The sequence below is a fragment of the Larimichthys crocea genome, chromosome XII (assembly GCF_000972845.2).
Source record: "Larimichthys crocea isolate SSNF chromosome XII, L_crocea_2.0, whole genome shotgun sequence".
Taxonomy (NCBI): domain Eukaryota; kingdom Metazoa; phylum Chordata; class Actinopteri; family Sciaenidae; genus Larimichthys; species Larimichthys crocea.
The window spans coordinates 12,612,865-12,634,600 of NC_040022.1; the positions used below are offsets into that span (position 1 = coordinate 12,612,865).

The window sequence follows — 21,736 nt, forward strand, 5'->3', positions numbered from 1 at the left end:
CCGCATTATTCTATTGTAGACGTATAGATATAGTTAGATAAATGTAACAAGAAAAGGTAAGATCCTACTTTTCATTTCATTTCAACATAAATGAAGTGCTTTGGCTGCCCTGTTCACAAAGGTGACTTGTTAGTGTTTTCAATAAATTGTATGATTTACTCGACAGAAGGCTTACAGGATGAGGATTTACTGATTTATTTGGCAAATGTAACCCATTAGAGTTGTGAACGGGGCGAACTAATGTAGTCAATGAAACGCACCTTGGTCTTGGAAGTAACGCTGGTCAATACTGCTGCTAGTAAGCTAGATAGCTGGACATGCTAATGTTCAGATCAGATAAACACACTGATTAATTCATTCTTTACTTTTTGGTTTTTGTGCTTTTGATTTCACCCTCCAAACTCCTTGAACGCAGAGCATTGATCTAACTATAGCCCCACGCACCCCACATTGGCATATAGAACGGTCCAAAGCTTGACTGACAGGTTTGCCCGTGCATGCCTAGTTACGGTTACCAAGCAGATGATTGGACAATCGTTGTCAGGGAGAGGGGTTTAGCAAACGGTCAGTTTTGTCCTTGGACCCTGTGGCTTTTGCTGAATCCGGAGGAGGAAAAAGCATCTCTCTTTCTCTCACTGAGGTGGAAATCTCTAAAGGTGGCTCCGTTTGTGCCAACAAGGAAATGAAACTCGAGCATTGTAAAAGTTTCTGTCATATTATCCCCTAACTGCTCTATCAGTGGTCACTACTCTGGTAATTTGGCAGCAAGAAAGCATATTCAGTGCTTCTGGCAGGAGATTCCATAGACACCGATGACATTTTAGAACAATGCCAACTGGAAGTGCAAACAGTAATAGCTCTGTTGACCAAGTGATAGCAGTAGCACTTATAGTCCGACTGTATCATTGGAGAAAGCCTAGTGATTAGATCATTTGGTGCCAATGTGCAGAATGAGACATTCAGTGTGGCACCCGGGCATTTTGTTTCAGATGAAACAATACTGGTACATTAGTATAATGTGGAATAATCTCTTACTTCAGACTCAATTGAGATCTATCAGTAAAAAGAGGAGTGTGATTTAAGCATGGGCTCATCATGCAGACAGATTACGAGCCCTGGAACCCCGGGAAGCCGCAGAGAAGGGGAGGATGGCTGTGAACAGGTAGAGCTGATAATTACCTCCATTCATCTTCACTGGACCCCAGCACTGTTTTATGAAGGTGCATCTGAGTGCGGGCCCACGTTTGATGAATCTCCCCTTAAAATTAGCAGTCACTGGTGGATCGAGAGCCTCCATCAGTCCGTATGCTCCCATTCATCATCTCATTAGGACCCTCGGCTGGGCTGTACAGGCCTGAGGACTCCCAAAGAGAAGAGAGAAACTATGAGCTCCATCATAACTACAACATTTTGTCGTTGTTTACAAATCTGTCAATTTTTAACATTTTTTTATAAACCACAATCTGTTCAATTCCCAAGACCCATTTGATCATTTGTAGGAAAAAATCTTAATGTATCAGGGGCAGACAGTGGCACAGTTGTTTACTATCGCGGGAATCCAGAGCCATTACAGACTGGGAACAAATGCCAAATCTTTATGTAAACCCCCGTGCGTCTGTGTGTTTATAGGAATGTGTTTCTCTTCAGGTGTTTACATGAACGTGACATATAAAGATTTGTGATGCAAGATAATTTAATTTAAAGTGTTACAGCCATTATGTGGCAGGGAATGCAGCGGGAGTTCGGGGAGTCCCAGTTGTAACTGCACTCTTTGCTGCAAAGCGAGCAGAAATAAAAGCTCTCTGGTGGTTACACTGCTCCGCTCCCCTCGTCCCTCCATCACCTTTCTGTCCAGGTGGATGAATCTTTTCAGAAAGCCACAGTCCGTTTTTTTTTTTCCACAAACTCAGTCGAGAATGCAGCAGGGCACTGAGACAACCCCCCTGCCCCACACACATACACACACACACACACACACACACACACACACACACACACACACACACACACACACACACACACAAACCACATTCTAAACCCCCTGTCGCGCTCCAAACGCATCACTAACTGGATCTCCATGTGGTACATCCATTACCGTAAAATACTCTGCTGCTCCCCACTGAAAGCTCACCATCCTCCTCTGCCCTCTGCTTTGCACACACACACACACACACACACACACATCAGCCCCCTCCACCAACCCCAACACCACCACCGCCCCAGCCTCCCTTCATAAGACCGCTTACGCTGGCAGTTCTGAATTGGTCCAAGTCCAAGTTTAACATTAGTGGTGGGGGGTGCAGTTGGGGTGTTTAAAAAGCAGCCTGCAGTGAGCTGCAAGAGTGAGCACAGCCGTGACTTACAGTAAAAAAAAAAACTGTACATGACTACACTCCTTCTCGCTTTGTTGCGATCACGATGGCCTTTTTCTGGAACCACAAATTGAGAAATCAGTAATGGTGTACAAATGTGCAGAGCTTACACGTTTAAGCTGAAGTCATCTATGAGAAATTTAGATCGGTGTCGCCAAGGATAACATTAGTTACCTTTGGATTATTCATTTATGTGTGATCTCTGTGGAAAGCTGTAATTTTTCACCGGCGCTGTGGGGACTCATCTTACCAAGGAGGCGTTTCTTTTTTTTTCTGTCCTTTCTTCTCTTACTTTATGCAGTAAAGCCACAGTCTGATGTCATTACCAGGAAATAAAGATATTTTGGGGGGCTCAGCGCTCTTTTATTTGGATTTTGTCCTCATCCCTTGTTCTGGGGAAATGCTGACAAAACGAATTCTCCGTGCCAAAATTCGGAGTAAAACCCTGTCATTGTTGAAGGCCAACAAAAGAGTGGTTCATTTAGACTCAATTTATTATGATTTCTTCTTTGTGTCAACAAATAGAAACACTGGCTGGGCAAACTGCTTCATAGAAAAGACAACACCAAACCATGGCTCAGTATGTGTGTGAGAGACAGAGCAAGAGTATTCCATGACAAATAAGTATTTATCACGTATCACTTGATTAAAAATATATATGATTTCTGGTGCGGTTTGTCACCACAGAAGCTACATTTTTTTTCTGCCATCCTACTTAAGCAGCTACAGCACAGCTCATCAAGTGTAATAAAAGGATTAAATGGGTGCAGCGAGGCAAAGGTCACTGACATGGGACCACAGTTGCAGTCAGCATGAATTTTGCATGTGTTTATAAGAATGTGGAGGCCCTTTAAAGTTTAAAGTATAATTAGATGGCCCACGATGATAGTGCTTTTATTTAAGGTGTCTTTAGTTTCTGAGGAGATGGAGTGCATTAAAGTACACACAACCACAGAGAAGTCAAGGCTGACTGGGCTGCAACTAACCATGACTTTCGCTATTTGCCCAGCGTTTACTCAATTAATGCATTACTCACTTGGTTGATTCACGAAGTTTCTAGAGCCCAAAGGGATTTTTAATGTTGTGTTTTTAGTCTATAGATTATTACTAAGATATTTTCATTCAATTACATAAAATCAGCAAATTCTCACATTTAAAAAGTGTCATGAGAATTTTTTAAGAAGAACCTTTGAATAAGGAGGACTGGATTCAAAGTATCAAAGTTTAAGTTGAATTTAATATTCTTGTACAAGAAGGAGCGTTTAACAGTGCAACACACAAGAGGGTTACAGAGAAAAAGGCTCCTTGTGGAGCTCTGTCAGGTAGTTTTTATACAATGCATTCAAAATGGGCTGTCTCGAACATCTTCCCACTAACGATTTCCTTTTTTGGTTTTCCCCTTAGTAATGAACATTATGTTTCTTGTCCAAAATGACACTTCCTTTAGTCTGTTTCTCATGTCCTTGCACATTTTTAAAATTTCCTTTCCCAGGCAGCTTTAACAAACACATGCTAGATAAGGGGAATACACAAAATAAACAAAAAGACAAAACACACATACACTCACTCTAAGAGTTAAAACATCTGCAGCCCAGTACAATCCTAATTTTTATAACAAAAAGAAAATTGATAAGTGATTAATCAGTTCTCAAAATATTCTGTTGAATAACTAATGGACTAATCATTTAGGTCTAGCCTATGCAACAAAGTCTAATACATATTTCCAAATGTGCAGGAGTCCAGGTGACTATAGGAGACATGTTACGATAAAAGAAACAACATGATAAATTCTTGTATCATTATCAGTAAAATCAGGTCAAATAGAAATTATAAAAACAATCTTAAGATTAAAGCTTTACCTTTCTCTTTTTTAAAATGGTATTGGTGACTCTTCTGGTTTTAATGTTCAAATAATAATGTAACTTATTCCAATTCCCTGGCAGCACTGACCCATAAAGAACAGACTTAAAGGAACAGGTACTACATTTAAAGGAACAGACCACTACATTTAAAGGAACAGGTACCACGTTTAAAGGAACAGGTACCGCGTTTAAAGGAACAGGTATCGCGTTTAAAGGAACAGGTACCATGTTTAAAGGAACAGGTACTATATTTAAAGGAACAGGTACCATGTTTAAAGGCGCAGGTACCGCGTTTAAAGGACCAGGTACCACGTTTAAAGAAACAGGTACCATGTTTAAAGGAACATGGTACCACGTTTAAAGGAACAGGTACTATATTTAAAGGAACAGGTACCATGTTTAAAGGAACAGGTACCGCGTTTAAAGGAACAGGTACCACGTTTAAAGAAACAGGTACCATGTTTAAAGGAACAGGTACCACGTTTAAAGGAACAGGTAAAATGTTTAAAGGAACAGGTACTGCGTTTAAAGGAACAGGTACCACGTTTAAAAGGAACGGGTACCACGTTTAAAAGGAACGGGTACCACGTTTTAAAGGAACGGGTACCACGTTTAAAGGAACGGGTACCACGTTTAAAAGGAACGGGTACCACGTTTAAAAGGAACGGGTACCACGTTTAAAAGGAACGGGTACCACGTTTAAAGGAACGGGTAAAATGTTTAAAAGGAACGGGTACCACGTTTAAAGGAACAGGTTGGCATAACCAGCTCTAGTCTGCTGTGCATGAATCTCCCCACACTCAGGTGCTCTGTTGTTGATCTATAATCTATCGATTCTCTCCTTCCATGTTTGCCAACATGTGCTACAGGGCTCTTCAAGCTCAACACAAGCCTGACTAACCTCTTCTGACAGATCTGTCTTTGAGTGACCAGATGTTGTCTTGCACATCTGACCAACAATGGAGGCCAAAGTGTTGTACTGTGCCTGCTCCTCTTGGAGAATACCAAAACCTCTCAGCAGAACTACTCATTATATTCAATACAGTGTAAGATATAAAATTCTTGTGTAAAACACATGCATTTCAAGAGGTAACATAATTCAGGTAAGCATGTTCTATATAACTTCTCTAAACATGTATTAATATAGCCTCCTACTCACACACTCACTCAGAAATAGACCTGTCATCTTGCCACCATCCCCTTATCGTCTAACTGCTAACAAGCCTATTTGCCTGTGACTGACGTTGATGTGATCCCTAAAGCCCCGGGCTTGGCACCAGATCGCTCCTAAGCCAAATTAAGCCTCTGTCATGCCCACCCCCACCTCCAGCCCAGTGCTACCCCTGCCATGGGAACCCTAAATCTTTAATGACGATGGAGAGCTCTGCGCGCTGCTCCCACGACACAAAAGCGATGACATCTGTGTCTGTAAGTGCTGCACTCCAGAGCAACCCCATTTGTTCTATCTCCGCTTCTTGAAAAGAAATCAAATATAAAAGTTGAGGGAGGGTGGAGGAAGGAGGAGGTGGAGCTAAGGAGGTTAAAACAAAAGATCCTCTCTTTCAAAAGGAGGTTTATTTCCCTGCCCAGTGCTCCTTAAATGTTCAAAGAAGGTGTTAAAAGAACCTCAGCTCCCCTTCTTGCTCTGGTGCTCTGGATACGGCCCACCTGCTCAATACTACTTCCAAGTAAACATGGATGTTTAGTGAGTAACCTCCACACTAAACTGAACTCCTACAAGTCAATGTCAGTACCTCGGAAAGCAATGAATTTAGCAGATACAGACCTTTGACATTTGGCCATCACAATTCCCCAGACTCACAGAGAATCGAAGAAAATTTATTTCTTCGGAAATACTTGAAAATGAAAATGTCTGAAACTGATGTGACGCAGCAAAGCACGAGGACAAAGACAGTTTGTTTAGTTATACTGCCTCAAAGTTCTGAGACAAACCTACAGATGATACAGGGGATGATTTATCCACAGCTGACCTCCTTAAAATTCTTTATCTATTCTGGCTCAAGCACGGTTATTACTCATCTTGGCTTGAAGAATGCAGTCTGCCTCATTTCTGTGTTCAGTCTCATTTCATTGAGAACTGCAACTAACTATAATTTATCCTCGGTTCATCTGTAAGCTGCTTTATGATTCCTTTTTAGTCTTCCTTGTTAGTTAGAAAACTGTGGGAAAAAAATCATCCATCACCACTCCCAACACACCAAAGCAAAATCTTCAAATTGCTTATTCTTTTCACATGGTCAGAAAATATTCAACCTGCAATCATATAAAAAAGAGAAAACTCACATTTGAGAGGCTGTAAAAAGTTAAAGATTTTTTATTTTAAAAAATGAACCATATGGGGTGGTGTTTAGCTCAGTCAGTAGAGCAGCCGCTCCATGTACGAAGGCTCAATCCTTGCCGCGGCAGCCCAGGGTTCGAATCCGACCTGTGGCTCTTTCCTGCATGTCATTCCCCATCTCTCTCCCCACATTCCTGTCTCTCTGCAGCTTCAGCTGTCTCTATCAAATAAAGCTCAAAAAGGCCAAAGAATGTCTTAAAAAAAATAAATTAATTAACCATAGCATAATCATCAATATATTGTATTTGGATAGATTAAACATTTGCATGGAAATGAAATATAGAATTATTCTATATATTTATATAACACAGTATATATACCGTAGTTAAATGCTGATTTTCCAATGTAGTCACTTTAATTCCTCGTGTAAAGGACCTCACCCTCTCCTGCCTTTTGTGAAGGAGAAACTACGGTGGCTAATGTAGAAATAATTTAACCATGGATGTTAAAGAGAACTGGATACAGCGCTCGAGACAGAGCTCTGTTTATTCTTATGGAAGCTGCTCAGTGATGTACAAAGCTGAAAAAAAAAAGTTTGATGAGTAATGCAAAGTCTGTTAACATTTAAGTTTAAAACGTATCCCTCTTGCTTATAAAGGGTTTATCTAACCTAAATGGGGATAGAATGATTTAACATGGCTCCTCTAGATTTTACAAATGTTGTGTGACCAAATAAATCAAATCCTGAAATTACAGCCGCTTCTTTCAGGAGTGAGCTTATGGGGAAAAGTCTTTATGGGTCAGTGTGCGTCACATGACGGATGCCATTACTGCCAAATTGTCTTCAAAATGGCGTGCTCAGGTAATAATACACTAATGAAAACATAATTATGAATATTATAATACATTTCTGTAGTGTTCTGTAAATCTGTCACACTGGACCTTTTGAACTGTGTTTTTTTTTGTAATGAAATGTGTTAAATAAATAAATTGCCTTCGTGAACGTGAACAACCAAATTCAAACTATCCAAACACAGTCAGGAGTCCATAGAAGAGCCGTCTGCGGTGGTGAACAGGCACTGCGGCGGTCACCTCTGTCTGCTTCACCTCCGGGTCCTTGCTGTAGGGTAAAGAAAGATGGCGGCGTCCATGCTATGCAGGACGGCGGCGCTGTGTCGGTGCCGGTCGTTACCGGGACTTTCTTCTTCAAACACGGTCCTCTCTGCGGGCTGGCAGGGCGGGCTTTTGTCGCAGACTGCGGCTTACAACCCCAGACCTTTAAAGCTGAACCTCCATGAGCCGTACCTCCCAGACAAGGACAGCGAGAAGACGCCGCAGTGGCAGAAGACGGCCCGGTACGACAGGAAGCTGTTCGGTCGGTACGGTTCGGCGTCCGGTGTCGACCCCGCGTCACTGTGGCCCAGCCATGAGGAGCTGGACAAAATCATCGCGGAGGAAACCGAGTGGAACCCTCCGTTAGAGGTGATGCTGAAGAACATAGAGGCGAAGGAGAAGCTGGAAAGCGAGAAGCGGCTGGCAAGGTTAGTATGCTACTGTGGCTAACGGCAGTGTGTCAATTATCGGACAGGTCCTGTTTACTCAGTTCGGTTCTGTGTGTCACATCTCACGGGTCAACATGAACTAATGGGCAATATGTGAAAGGCAAGAAGGAGGGCTAAAACCAGGAGAACACGAACAGGTACGAAGTGTATACAACAGCACCTGATGAGGGATGACAGCTAACTTCAGCTGCGTCCTCACAGAAATCATGTTGGAGGCAACTACAGCTAAAACAAGACATTTAAAACTATAAATGATATTTCTGTATTTATACCTTTGAGGACATTTTACTTTAAGATGAAGTTAAGTATCCTACTTGCACATAGTTGGGGGAAAAGGGACTAAAAAGATGTCCTGACCCTTTTAGTCTTCAGTGTGTGTATCACTCTACAAAAATGCTGTATACTACACTTCCCATAATGCACTTTTTTCATTGGCTGTCACTGAGGGTGCAGATAAATAGAGATAAAGAGACACAGATGCACAGCAGCAGCAAACCATAAACTAACTATAAACTGTAATGGAGATATGGCAGCAATAATGACAGTAATAATATATGTAGTGGACGTCATGCAGGACCACAGCAGCAGCCACGATTAGTGTATTTCACTGTTTTGACTTCAGATGCAAATTAGCTGTTGAACTAAGCCTGACATGCTTAGTTTAATGTGTGCTGTCCTATAAATATACATAAATAAATAAATAGTATCTGTGTGTGTGTGTATACTAGCCTTTTATAATCATGTATATGTGCGGCTAACACATGAGTCAGAGGATCAAAGTTATTCCAGTTCATCCTGTGAGGAATATCTAACATGATGGCAATCCATCTAAAAGACCTCTAGGTGGTTATTATAGGCTAGGCCAATAATGAAGTGAAACATTTAAAAAAAAAAAAGACTTACAAGTGGTTAGAGTTGTCACAATACCAAAATGAGTAACCATGATACTATACCAGACAAAGTATCACGGTTCTGGGTATTATCGCGATACTGCAGCCTTTATTTATTTATTATTTTTATGAACTGCAATGTATTTGTGCAAGTTATTAATACTTATTAATTACTTATAATGTTGTTTGGTGCATGATAAACATAAAACTGGTGAAGTAAGAATCAGACTGAAACAAGTTTGAAACAACGAGTTTCGTTTTTTGAGCAAAATTAGTGAAGCCACTGACGATGACACCGCTCGGGCCCGGTGCTTCTGCTATGGTGAGTGTGTTGTCTCGTGTTTGTGACTGTAAGCCGTGCGTGCGTTTGGGCGAGACAGAACTTTAGCTTGTTGTTTGTTTTGAAGCGAGTTTCTATCGAAGTGGAACTGTCTTCATGGAGTTCGTACTTGCTGGCAGAAACACACGAACAGCCAATCAGCTAACAGACGGATGGACCCAGCGTTTGGAAACAGCAGCTGTGTAGTTCGGTTGCAGTAGTTGCCATGTTGGTTTGTTTACAAGGGAGTAGCATGCAGTGAGAAGTCGAGAGGAGAGCAGAGGCGGCGACTATGTAGTGGAGACTGGCACCAGTAGTATAGTAATCCACGGTAGTACCGTCCTGTAGAATTTCTAGTATAGTTACGATTTGGCACCGCGGGGTACTGTGCAACTCTACATGTGGTTCTGTTTGTCTCTCGTTCAAAGAGTCCTTGGGCCGAAAAAAGTTCAAGACCCCTGTAGTAGAGACATAATCTGCTCCAACTGGCCTTCCTACACCTATGCATCATTCATCGTGGTAACATCCGTTGTACTAATCTTTTCTCCTGTCTACTGCAGAGAGAAGCTCATAGCAGCTAACATGGCCAAAATGCCCAAGATGGTGGCTGACTGGCGCAGAGAAAAGCGCGAGACCAAGCAAAAGCTAAAGGAGGAGAAAGCCCGCCGTGAAAAGTTGCTGGCCGAGGCCAGAGAACGTTTTGGCTTCGCGGTGGACCCCCGCAGCAACAAGTTCTTGGAAATGGTCGCTGAAATAGAAAAGGAAGAGAAGAAGAAGAAAAAACTAATGAAACGAAGATTGAGAGAGGAACAGACGGCGACCACCACAACTCCTGCTACATCCTCGTAGTCCTGGACTGAGTCACTCCAGAGAAGTTTGATCTTCATGTTGTGACCTGACTACATCTTTAATGACCTGAATAAAAAAAAAAAAAAAAAAAAAAAAAGCCATCCATGTTTTTCTTTTGTAAAAAAAAAAAAAAAAATCTCCAGAGTTGTTTGTCCTATTTAAACATGTTGATTTTTCCTGATCTTGTATTAAATGTCACTGAAATAAATTCATCTCTGTACCAGTGCATTCTGTCTATTACTCAAACTATGAAATTTAATGAATTCTGCTGTCATAAGACAAAACATGTTTTTTTTGTAGAATTTATTTATGTAAAAATAGTTTTCAGACATTTGAATGTAGTTTTTGGAAAGTGCACGCACTGATCCAGATCTGCGTGTAAACAGATGGTGAAAGTGAGCAGTAAACAGTTCACCTCTTTAGTGCGTTTTACCCACGGCGTACCGCACCCTCATTTGCATTAAAACCAAAGAGAATGACAAATGCAGGAGTTTAAAACACTTAAAAAAAACTTGATCATCACAAGATGTTCCAAACCAGCACAGTACGCTGTTTAATATTAATTACTTATTAAAGTTATTACTATACATTTCATTAAGTCATACAAATTATTACATTTGATATTTATAGTGGCTTTAAATTTAAATAATTAAAATTGAGTATTTTTTAATTTTCAGTGTAAACAATAAAAAAAAAAAAAAAATTGTCCTTCAAATAAAAGTCGTCTACACACTGTCCCTCAGCTCAAAGCGTCTCCACTTGACACCCGTACACACCAATGGAAGTCAGTCTGGCTGGTAAATCTGGACACACTGATAAAATACCCAGGATTCACTTGTTAAAAATGGATAGTGACACTAAAAACAGTCAGAACTGTGAGGGGAAACAGTCCAGTGTGGAGAGCCTTTCCAGCCATGATGAAATGTCCTTACAGGTGAGTGTCGTCCTCTTCAGGGTCAGCCTTGAGTTTGGCCAGAGCGGCGTGTACCCTGAACTGTGTACGAGACTCCATCGAGTACTCTTTGTAGTTGTGCCTACAAGTCAGAAGAGTAGAGCAGGTTAAAGTACGACAACACGTGACTATCACTAGTGTTTTCTACACTGATTGCTGAGATGCCAGCCTTTGCTTTGCACATTTAACGTTGGGATTTAGTTTTTTGTGAATTCATTTTTGACTTAAAGTAGCAACCTGCTAAAAGTTGCCTTTTATCCACTAGGTGCAGAGGGTTGATCGTCAATATGTACAATAAAACTAACTTACATGTAAAAGCCAAGAGCGACCTCTAGTGTTTCTGTGCTGGCTAAACACACAGGGAAGCCCTGTACACTGTAGTACTACTATCCTGTCCCAGCAGGTTTTGTTAGTGAGAGAATTGTGATCACAATAAATAATAACAGAGCTATAAATTGTATTTGTATATCACATATTGACTTATCCATCCCAGATAAATGTATGCTTTCTAGCGGAGTGTTCTCTCTTTGAAAGAGAAATGTTCTTCAAAGGGCCCTCTGGTTCTACAAGAGGCTATGAACAAACTTACAAACTTTCTGTGAAGGACTGGTTCTTGAAGTAAAAAGAAATATCAACAACTGTGTTGACAACTTTATTTGAAATAAACCATTTACCCAATAACATTTCCAGAAGAATGTTCTTTGTGGACTGGACCCAGTTGGGTCAAGCTCTTTGGAGCATCATTTATAAACCCTTAAAAGGTCCAGTGTGTAGGATCATTTTTTTATAGCGTAGATGATAAGACTGAGACAAAATGACATATTGTACCATGCCATGTTACTAAATCTGTGTGGCAGGATTAAACCATGTCTCCAATGATGCATGTATCAATAAAGGAGTAACTTACTTGGCCTTGTGCAGTAGTTTAATCGCCTCGTCTCTTCTGCCTAAGTCTATGTAGAGCAGACTGAGCTCCACCAGAGTGTTAGGCACCAGGTAGTGGTCAAACTTGATCTTCTTTTCACTGAGCACACACAGACAGAAGGTGGATCAACATTCACTGACATATGCAGTTACATTACATGCATGTATTTGGTCATTACCCTGTACTATACTGTGATAGCCTCAGTAAAGCATGAATGAAGAAACACACAAGACAATGCTTGGTCACTATGTAAATACCCACTGTTTAACTTGACGGGTGAGTTAAGAGTATTTTATATTTGCTCAGGAAACATTACTTTGTCAATACCTGCGGTTAAAAACTGTCAAGGAGAAATAGCTACAAATAAGATTCTGAGAAACTCACCTGGCAAACACTTGGTTGAAGCTTTCCTCCGCAGCCTGGAGGTGACCCTGGTTCTTAAAACACAGACCCTTCAGCAGGTGGATCAGACAGCGGTCATCCACCGAAAACATATTTTCTGTTGAGGAGTGAGCAGACGATCTCGTTTTTATCTCCAGTTATATTTGAGGTTTGTTCTGGCACATGGTGTGGGAGATGTTGTATTACCAGGAGACTCCTGCAGGGAGCGCTCTGCATCCACCAAAGTCTGCATCATGCCTTCAGTCAGCTCTGGTCGTTTGCTGATCATACTGAACCCATTCCACATGTACATCATCTCCTATAATCAAAAAATGAATACACTCGGAAGTCAAACATACTGCCCACTGTGTTAGTTAGTGTGTGTGTGTGTGTGTATAAAGCTTTACCAGCACTGGCACCGGCAGCTTGATTGGTCTCTGAGCCTTGTAGCGTCTGGCTTTACGGATAGCAAACTTCTCAGTTGGGGGAGACTTCCCTGCTATCTTCTGTTTTAAGGTGGGCACTTGTCTGAAGACGCAGAGAAATAATAAAGACACACATTAGGAATTGTGATGTACTTGTATTTAAACTGGCATTTATTTATTATTGGCCATTTAGGGGCAGTGCAAAGCTGTAAACACAAACGTGATACATTATAGCTAACACATCCAGCGGTTACGGAGCAATATTAACATTCATATCTCAGTCCATATGACGAATTTAAGTCCAAAATTCATTCACTTTAAGCTTTAAGTTTTGGTCTCCACCAGCTCCTCAAAGGTGGACAAGAACGGTGAGAGTGAACCAGAGCAGTAAAACCTTGAGCCTCAAAACCAAAACAAGCTGAAAGACACTAAAACTCTAGGGGAACTGAGTGTGTCTATGAACATCCTGTTTCACAAGAAGCATTTGTGTATGAAACATTTTATGAATTCCTTTATAACGTGGGCTGTGCATGCTATATGCAAATAATCCCATGGCTGGTGGTGGTTATCAGGATGATAAGGTCCAGTTTGATGTCAGGAGGCTGCTGAAGGAGCAAAGTTTCTCTGTGTTCACCTTAAAGGTCCGGTGTGTATGATTTAGTGGCAACTGGCCATGTAGTTTCAAATTGCAACCAACTGAATACTCTCGCACGCCTCACCATCTCCTCCCAAGCATGTAAGAAAACCTCTGGCTCCCAGTTTCATATCAATTCATAAAGGCCACATCTAGATCTGTAGTTGTAGTTTGTCTGTTCTGGGCTACTGTAGAAAAATGGTGGTTCAACATGGCGTACATGGAAGACATGAAGAGGACCTGCTCTTACTGTAGATATACACTTTAAATACAATGAAAACTCATATATTCAGGTGTACATTAAAGAAAACATACATTATATTTAATTCCTGCAAAGAAATATTACCACATCTTACACACTGGACCTTTAAATCTGAGTTTAAGACCTGGACGTATAAGCAGGACTTTGTGACATCACAAACAGGAGGCCAGCCATTGTCCAATAATATTATAAATAATTAAGAAAATAATGAGGTAATGAAACTTTTCTACAGAAAAATCTAATTATTATTCAAAATATTTTGTGTCTCAAAATATGCCTGGGTGGATGTCTGCAGACATTGTGACTCTAATCTAACCTCTAATCTTTAATCTCTTTAAGCAGATACAACTTTTAATCCTTCAGTTTTACACAAAGTACACAGATAAGTTTGGGAACAATGAGAACTGCATACACTTAAAATACAATTATATCATGAGCAGTGTCACAAAGACAAAAAGATGTGTGTGTGTTTACCTAAAGAGATCGACCTCGTCCTCCCCAAAAGGTCTGGCTTCATCTTTAGGCAGCATGCTGAGGTAAGCAGCTTTCATGTAAACATACATGGCCTAACAGAGAACATAAAGACAGGATTGATTTCACAAGATGCTTGACAAAAACCATCTCACTTCTGTGTCCACCATTAGCCTGTCTCTGGTTCTGTACCTTGGACCAGCGGCTCTCTTGGCTCAGCAGGTCTGCGTAGAAGTACGCCATCTTCCACATTCGCTTGTAGGTGAAGCACCACATCAGCTCCCAGTAGCACATGTGGTGGAACTGCTTCCATGCCTGCTGGGCCTTGCAGCCATCCTCAAAGAGTGCCACCGCCTGGTAGCACAGCACATTAAATAAGCATAAAACAGGTAAGTTTATGTAAGGTGAATAGTGTATTAGATATTAACATTGGGCTATGCAATCACAAGCAAATAAAACAGAAGTTGATTCATTCATTCAAGCCATGCAACTGCCACGTTTCATGAACACACCTCATCAATGTTCCCCTTGATCTCTTCGGTCCTGCCTGCAAAGAAGAGGAATATTGCTCCCTGGACACAAGAGAAAAATACCAATTCAAAAACTTTTTCAGCCCCCACTGTTCTCTGAATTACACCACAATCTACTGTGTGTTATATTCTCATCAATCTGCAAGCAGATCTACTGTATGGTAATTACTCTTGTGGTGTTTAACCAAGACATTTCCACGTTGGATTGGTACACAGTTTGTCAGAGCTCTGAGTTTATTCTCTGGGATGGGCAGGCATGTAGGTAAAAGGTGGAGTAGAAAGAGGGATTGTGAATTTACAAGAATGTGAGTCAGTGGCAGGAATAATGATAACAGGCGCACAAGTGTACTTCAAATGAAGGCGAGGTGGTGTCGAGATTCAGAGTGCAGAGGGGATTGCGTGAGTGGAAGGTGGAGCAAGTGTTGGATGGAGCTAATCAAGGTGGGGGTAAATGTGCGAGTGGACAATAGAGAGGAAGGAGAAACGATGTGAGGCGAAGGAGGGATCCTGAAGAAAGCGCTGACGTACAGCGAGAGAAGTAAAAATAGATTAGAAGAATGACGTGAAGAAAAGAGAACACGTGTTCTGCAAACATCAATGAAAAGCACAATCTGAATTCCTCTGCAATAAAAATAGGAATGATCAAAACTTTGTTTTTATTTTTCTACTTCTGGCTACAATCTCTATCAATTCTGACAACTTTTACAACTCAAAGTAAGTGCTGATGTGGAAACGTGTGAGCGTAAGAGCAGGTCAAAGTTGTACCAGGAAGTTGCTTTGTCGGAGTTCTTTTGATACAAAAACCAGAGTTATGCTGTAATCGAGTACTTCAGTGATCGATTCCATGAAGGAAGCAGCGATAACCTAACTGTACGTTTTCTGTCAAGGTTCAGGAACAAAGAACACACCTGGAACTCATCCCATTTCTGCACCTGAACTATTTGAGCACACCTTCTCCGATCACTTCCTCTTTGGCTCAGTTTTCACACCCCTTCCCCCAAGCCCTTCATTTCTTTCTCTCTCCTTCTTCCTCTTTTTTTTTTTATTCAAATACAATAACTGCTGGGGTCCCACAGAACGATGAAGAAATTGCTCCCCCACTAGACGACACCAGTCCATTCCTCCATTTCTTCTCACCCTCAATGAACCTACCCTTCATTGCCTTTCCCCCATCCTATAGTACACCACATTGGTTCACCTTCACCCACAGTTCTGCAGTAGACTTGTCTAAATCCATATCCATGTTGTCTTTGCTCCATGGGACTCTACATTTTCCACATGATGGAGTTGTGATTAGTGATCTAATCTTGGAAGATCATTGCAGTTTTCTTTGAGGCCTGGTCACGACAGTGAAATTCATCCCTAAGTCCTTGCGAAATATTTACTTCTGGAAAGTAGTTGATGAACTACTGAAGCCATCCTCTAAAGAAAAGAAAAAAACAGTAGCCAGCGGGGAACAAGCTCGCTCGAATCAGCCACAATAGCTCTCATTCTATTTTCTCAGTACTGGACCTTTTATTCCATCCTGACATTTTGTTCAATGATAGCTCCCTCCATTTTTAGACTCTCCAGCTCGTTCCTGAAAAGGTCAGCAGTGTCGACACAGTTTGGATACATCTATTAGAGATAATGAGCTCCTGACATCAGTCTGCGAGACCACATTTGCAGCTGAATAGGACACCTTAACACCTTCATTACCCGACAGAAAGTAAGAGGAAACGGATCAAACACACACATGATCCTTATACTGCCACTCACCCGTGGGTAGTGGAGCCGGAAAGGCTTCAGCAGGCTTTCAGCTTCAGCTACCTCTCCTTCACCGGTCCCTGAGAGGTGAGAACAGATATGATATGACATGAGTAATCATGAAATATTCCAAATTCACATGAAAATCAAGTGAATCTCGGGCACATGTACAACACATGGATGGTACAGAACTACCGAGTATGAACGTGAGAAAGGTGTAGTAGCAGAGCAGCAGCAGAGCACACAGCATGGAGCGCAGATTCATCCCCATCGCACCGTCACGCAGCAGGGACAGACCGTATTCCTAAAAAACAGAAAAGAGACAGAGTTTGTCAGTTAACAAGATAAGATGGCGGAGGCACAACGGAGGAAAGTTCTATGAGCACCTTGTCTCCAGAGAAGCCTGCAAACTCCAAAACTTTGAGTATCCGTGGAGGAAACAGAGAGAGTGTCTGTGAATAAAGAAGACCTCGTAAACTGTCTGGTACAAACAGGTTTAAACAACGTACAGTCGACTTACGGAGTTTAAAGATTCGTTTGTGACGTACCAGATTAAACGCTCCCATTCCAAACGACACTCCTCCCTCTAAGTGAACATGGCTCGCTCCTTTGAGACAGGTGGGAGATTTTATGAGGGAATGCAGTTCTCTGGATGACAGAAGGCAACTGTGTCAATTGTTTAAGAACACAGCTCAGCATATTAATATATTACTGTACAGAGTCATGTCATGACATGACTGTGCAAAAACAAAGAAAAGAAAAACTTGAAAAGGTACTCCAGTGATAGAACACTTCCACAAAGTTCAGAAACATATACAGTCACTTATATCTGGTTGTTAAGACCTTTGTGTAGGTCAAGCTCCAAAAACACAAACTGCATTTCCCATAATGCAAGTCAATAGCATCTTTTTTTAAACCACTTCCACTATTCCACTTTCCTGTTGCTGCATTGGGATCAGACTACAGAGCGTCCACACCTGAGGAGATTTTTGTTATTGGACAGAATTCAGTCCATCTAAAAGGTTGAATTTATTTTAGCATTTATTTCCTACTATAGGGAATTCATCAACAGTCAGTTTAAAGTCTGCAGTCGCAGCCAAATAAATAAATATCATAAGTTGATGTGATCACATAAATAGAAACATCAGCTCAGCTTCAAATGAGTTAGACAAGAGGTGTGCTGAAGGTTTAACCTTTGGGTTAAGACAAAGTGCATCAGGTGCACACCGCTGTGTGAGGCAGGACGTAATGCACCATCCCCGGGTGAATACCAAGTTATAGGAGTCCCATTATACAACATTCGACCACTGATGGTACAGCTATGCAAATACTCTCTTTGCTGCAGCTTTAGACAATATAATAATGTATACACAACAGACGTTCACTCAACATACATCCTCTTTATGGTTCATTACTCACTTGTAAATTAGGTAACTGTTTCGTACTTTGATCCCTCCTTTGATAAAACTCACCATGTTCTCATCCTGCAAAAATAAAAGAAATGAACAATAAGATGTGCACGGATCATGGATTTAGGAGGATATAAGTGGAAACTTCTCACACACAGTCCTGAGACACTGAATGTGGAATCTTTGGTGTGCTGGTGCTCATACAGACATGTGAGCTGGCTCTGTGTGTACTTCACCTGTAGGAAGGTGAGAGCAGCTCTCTGGAGTTGGCACTCTGCATAACACGCTTCAGCATGAAGCTGCACTGCAAGAACACATTCACACACACACGCATTAAATAAATAACACACCGTCATCTTTCCGCCTGACTGTGTCACATTTGATAAGTAGATGAGAGTGAATTATACAGAGAGAGGGCACGTCTGTCTGTGCACACTGTATTTACTCTTTTGGATGGATTTCAAAACGGAGCCTTTTACCTTCAGTGAGTGAACCCGAACCTGGAGATTTCCGTCGAAACCTGAAACACAAACTATATTTCAGCAGCCGGACGACACGCTACGCCACTACTCCTGCTTACTGCATCTTTACTGACACAGCAATCATCCACCAATTGTCCTTTTTTGTCGCTATCTTCACAGCTGCTGTAATGACTTCTCTCATGCAAACACAGTCAAATTAAAGGTTCAGAAACAGGACATGTAAATGCACTCATAAATTTATGGCTCAAAGACTGTTAAAGAAGAGTTGGTTACTGAGGCATTCTGACCTCTGGCAGACCTCCTGGGCACTCTTCATGGTATTTCCTGCGTTGGTGATGTCGTCGTGCTGGAAAGTCATCATGGCCTGCATTTCCAGCACGGTGGCGTAGATAAGAGCGTGGTACATGCTCTCGTTCACTCTGCATGGGAAACATGGAAGTCACAGAATCAACGTCATACACACTGCACTGTGAGCACACACAGGTAACATCAGGAGAAGAGCTGCTGTGTGACCTGCACATTTTCCTGTTGGGAAAAGATAAGAGTAAATATGATTGGCTTTATTCTTCCCATCTCCTCCAGTGTCGCAGCTCGTCTTGTGCGTTAGTGTTTATCTTGCAGGGCTGCTGCTCTGTTGGCTGTCGAGTCAGTCAGACCATGGGCGTCAGCTTCAGTAAACAGCCCATATCCTGGAGAGCTGCAGCCTACCAAGGCCACCCTTGTGTCTCGGCTTGCAGGAAGAACTTCACAGCTGACACCACATGAGTTTCACCTCGAGCTAAATACTGCTGACATCAAACCGAGAACACACAGAGTGCTAAAACACACCATAGAGACACACACTCGACACAGGGACAGCTGATTAAAACCTCTGTGACTCAGGATTATTCTGTTACCTTGGCCGCAGCCTCTCCAGGCTCTCGTTGAAGTGGTTGTTAAGGAAGAGATCCAATGCCTCCATACACTCATCCAGACACTCCTTTAGGGTCATCTGTGAGGAGCTGACAACCGACATGGGTAAACACACACACACACACACACATCAAAATGCAAATGTACTAAACTGTGACCAACTGTGTGTCTGGAGGCAGAGGGGGGATGCAAAGTCAACAGCAGCACACTGAGAAACACAGGATGTGTGTCTGTCTGTGTGTGTGTGTGTGTGTGTGTCTGTGTGTGTTGAGAGGTTCTTGACAGACATATGAATAAAGTTAAAGGTCAGTCTAGAACATCATCATGTGTTGTCAGTGACCTCAGACCTTGCTGCTGTCTCCATGTGTGGAAAACAACAACAGCGCCTTTAACTCACCTGGCACTATTTCCTGAGTGAACTACGTCAAGACAAGCGGACTCAAGCGGTTTATTGGCGTTTCCTTGCGCATGTGAAGGTGAATTTTTACTTATTTGTTTCCTGTGCAGATCCCACTATTCTCAGATCTAAACTGAAACACCAGCTGATGCAGGAAGCGAACAAACCTGAAAAACCAAGTCCAACTTCTGAGCGCGTCACTGAATTTCCAGTGTGTCTACTCACTTTTGTGCAGCATTTGCGTCTTTCCCATTGGACATGTTGTCTGTGCGGGCGGCAGCGTGGAATCCCCCCCAGACACCTGTTAGGAGCTCGTCGGTAATAGCAGAAAAATCAAGAGAGTCATCCACAGCTCACACCGTGAAAAACAGAGCTTTGGAAGCAGAGCAGAAGTTTGGCGTCAAGACTTTCCTCTTGGTTTAAATACGCGTAAAGTGCTCCGGGGCGCGGGGGACATGCGCGCATCTGCGTGGATTCCACAGTTTGAGTGAACTCACGCAGCAGAGGCGCACCTGGCTCCTCCTCTGTGACATCACTGCCACGCACACATTACACTGTGATCACAGGATCAGGTGCAGCTCAGTCAAATCCAGATCCGGACAGATTATTCTCATGTTCGGGGAGATTGTGAGTGCAGTTCTTATTATTTGATGGCTTAGTTTCTTTTTTCCAACCTGTTCCCTCCATTTATTTTCAAACTTTAAGACTGAACATGTTTAATTCTAATTAATCAGTTTTGCTGAAGGACATGACGTCAGGATGTGGAGAGTAAGTTTGGTAGGATGAAGGGGACAAAATGTGAAAGCAGAAAAAATGAATTTCATGTAATGAGTAATTACTTTTGTGTCACTCAGCAGCTGATTCACATCAGTGTAGAACTGCAGTTACCACTCTGTTCACATGCAATGTCAAAATGCAGTCACTTGGGGGCACTGTTGATGTATATATGTTGGATACAACATGGATGTTACAAATATCTTTGTGTGTAATATAAATATTTCTTATTAATTACCAAATTATAACAGAATCTCAGTTATCTCATGACACTCTCCATACAGAGCAGGTGTAGACTGTACTTTTTATAATATTATATATACAGAACCTGTGAGACGAGAAAGTAGACAAACTCCAGGGAAGGAGCTGGAAGTTAGTAACTCGTGTTAATGAGACACGTGTACAGATGAAGAGAGAAAGAAGAAGAGAAGAGCTCAGTGCATCATGGGAAGTCCCCTGACAGTCTAGGCCTATAGTAACATCATTAAGGGCTCACCTGAACCAGCTGAAAGCTCTGGCCCCCAGTCTACTTTTGGAGACTATAGGAACCACAAGGAACCCAGCGTCCTGAGAGCGCAGTGTTCTAGAGGGGTAGTAAGGTACTATGAGCTCTTTTAGATATGATGGTGCCTGACCTGAACCTGATCTCTTTTTGTTCCCATGAATTCATTGGGCCCACTTGTTTCTGTGCTATCATTTTAGCCAAAGCCATTCTGCATTTGACTAAGAAGTACTATATTTATATTTTGCTGCAAGATGCACATGCTCCACCATCTACACCTCTCAGATGTTTGGTTGTATCACAGCACTCCGACAGTCACATCAGGAGATGCTTTAGGAGCCACACTATGACTTGTACAGGACTGTATGTTGGTGTTAGGGAGTCAGAGTCAAGCAGGTGCCTCAAGGTCTCTGTAGTCATAGTCATCCTCCATTCTCCTTTAAACATTTCAGACACCTGTGCACTTTATCTCCACTGACTGAACTGATCATCACTGAATAAAACTCTCCACAGTTGGTGGTTTTCTCTGTCTGCTGGCAGAGAGCTGCACACCTTAGTTTAGATCTATAAAACACTTGTAGGAAAACAGCATTCAGGCAGTGGCATCAGGAGCAGCTGTTGCTGCTGCTGCTGGAGGACGTTGTTGTATCTGGGAATGGGTGGAAGAAGCAAGGTGGCAGAGGGTTCAGGTAGAGAGTGGACCCTAACCTTGCTGGTCAAGGATGTAGCTGTCTGCACGTGGACGTGGCGGCTGCAGGTTGTCGGCAGAGGCAGTGATCTG

The 21,736-nt window shown here is 42.0% G+C and overlaps 2 protein-coding genes across 2 annotated transcripts; one reads left to right on the forward strand and one right to left on the reverse strand.

Moving 5' to 3' along the window:
- Positions 1-7,566: 7,566 nt before the first annotated feature.
- Positions 7,567-10,237, forward strand: gadd45gip1 (growth arrest and DNA-damage-inducible, gamma interacting protein 1). The gene is made up of 2 exons (XM_010750182.3): positions 7,567-8,074; positions 9,865-10,237. Exons 1-2 carry the CDS (start codon positions 7,671-7,673, stop codon positions 10,151-10,153), a joined length of 693 nt encoding a protein of 230 aa, XP_010748484.3. The 5' UTR covers positions 7,567-7,670; the 3' UTR covers positions 10,154-10,237.
- A 204-nt stretch (positions 10,238-10,441) lies between these two features.
- On the reverse strand, positions 10,442-20,254 carry zgc:158403 (tetratricopeptide repeat protein 39A). The gene is made up of 18 exons (XM_010750183.3): positions 19,905-20,254; positions 19,267-19,371; positions 18,658-18,789; positions 18,368-18,408; positions 18,125-18,192; positions 17,899-17,963; positions 17,028-17,127; positions 16,866-16,931; positions 16,675-16,783; positions 16,492-16,559; positions 14,716-14,775; positions 14,396-14,557; positions 14,207-14,298; positions 12,819-12,939; positions 12,619-12,730; positions 12,415-12,529; positions 12,013-12,129; positions 10,442-11,187 (listed from the first exon to the last, which is right to left on the reverse strand). Exons 1-18 carry the CDS (start codon positions 19,937-19,939, stop codon positions 11,082-11,084), a joined length of 1,674 nt encoding a protein of 557 aa, XP_010748485.1. The 5' UTR covers positions 19,940-20,254; the 3' UTR covers positions 10,442-11,081.
- Positions 20,255-21,736: the final 1,482 nt, after the last annotated feature.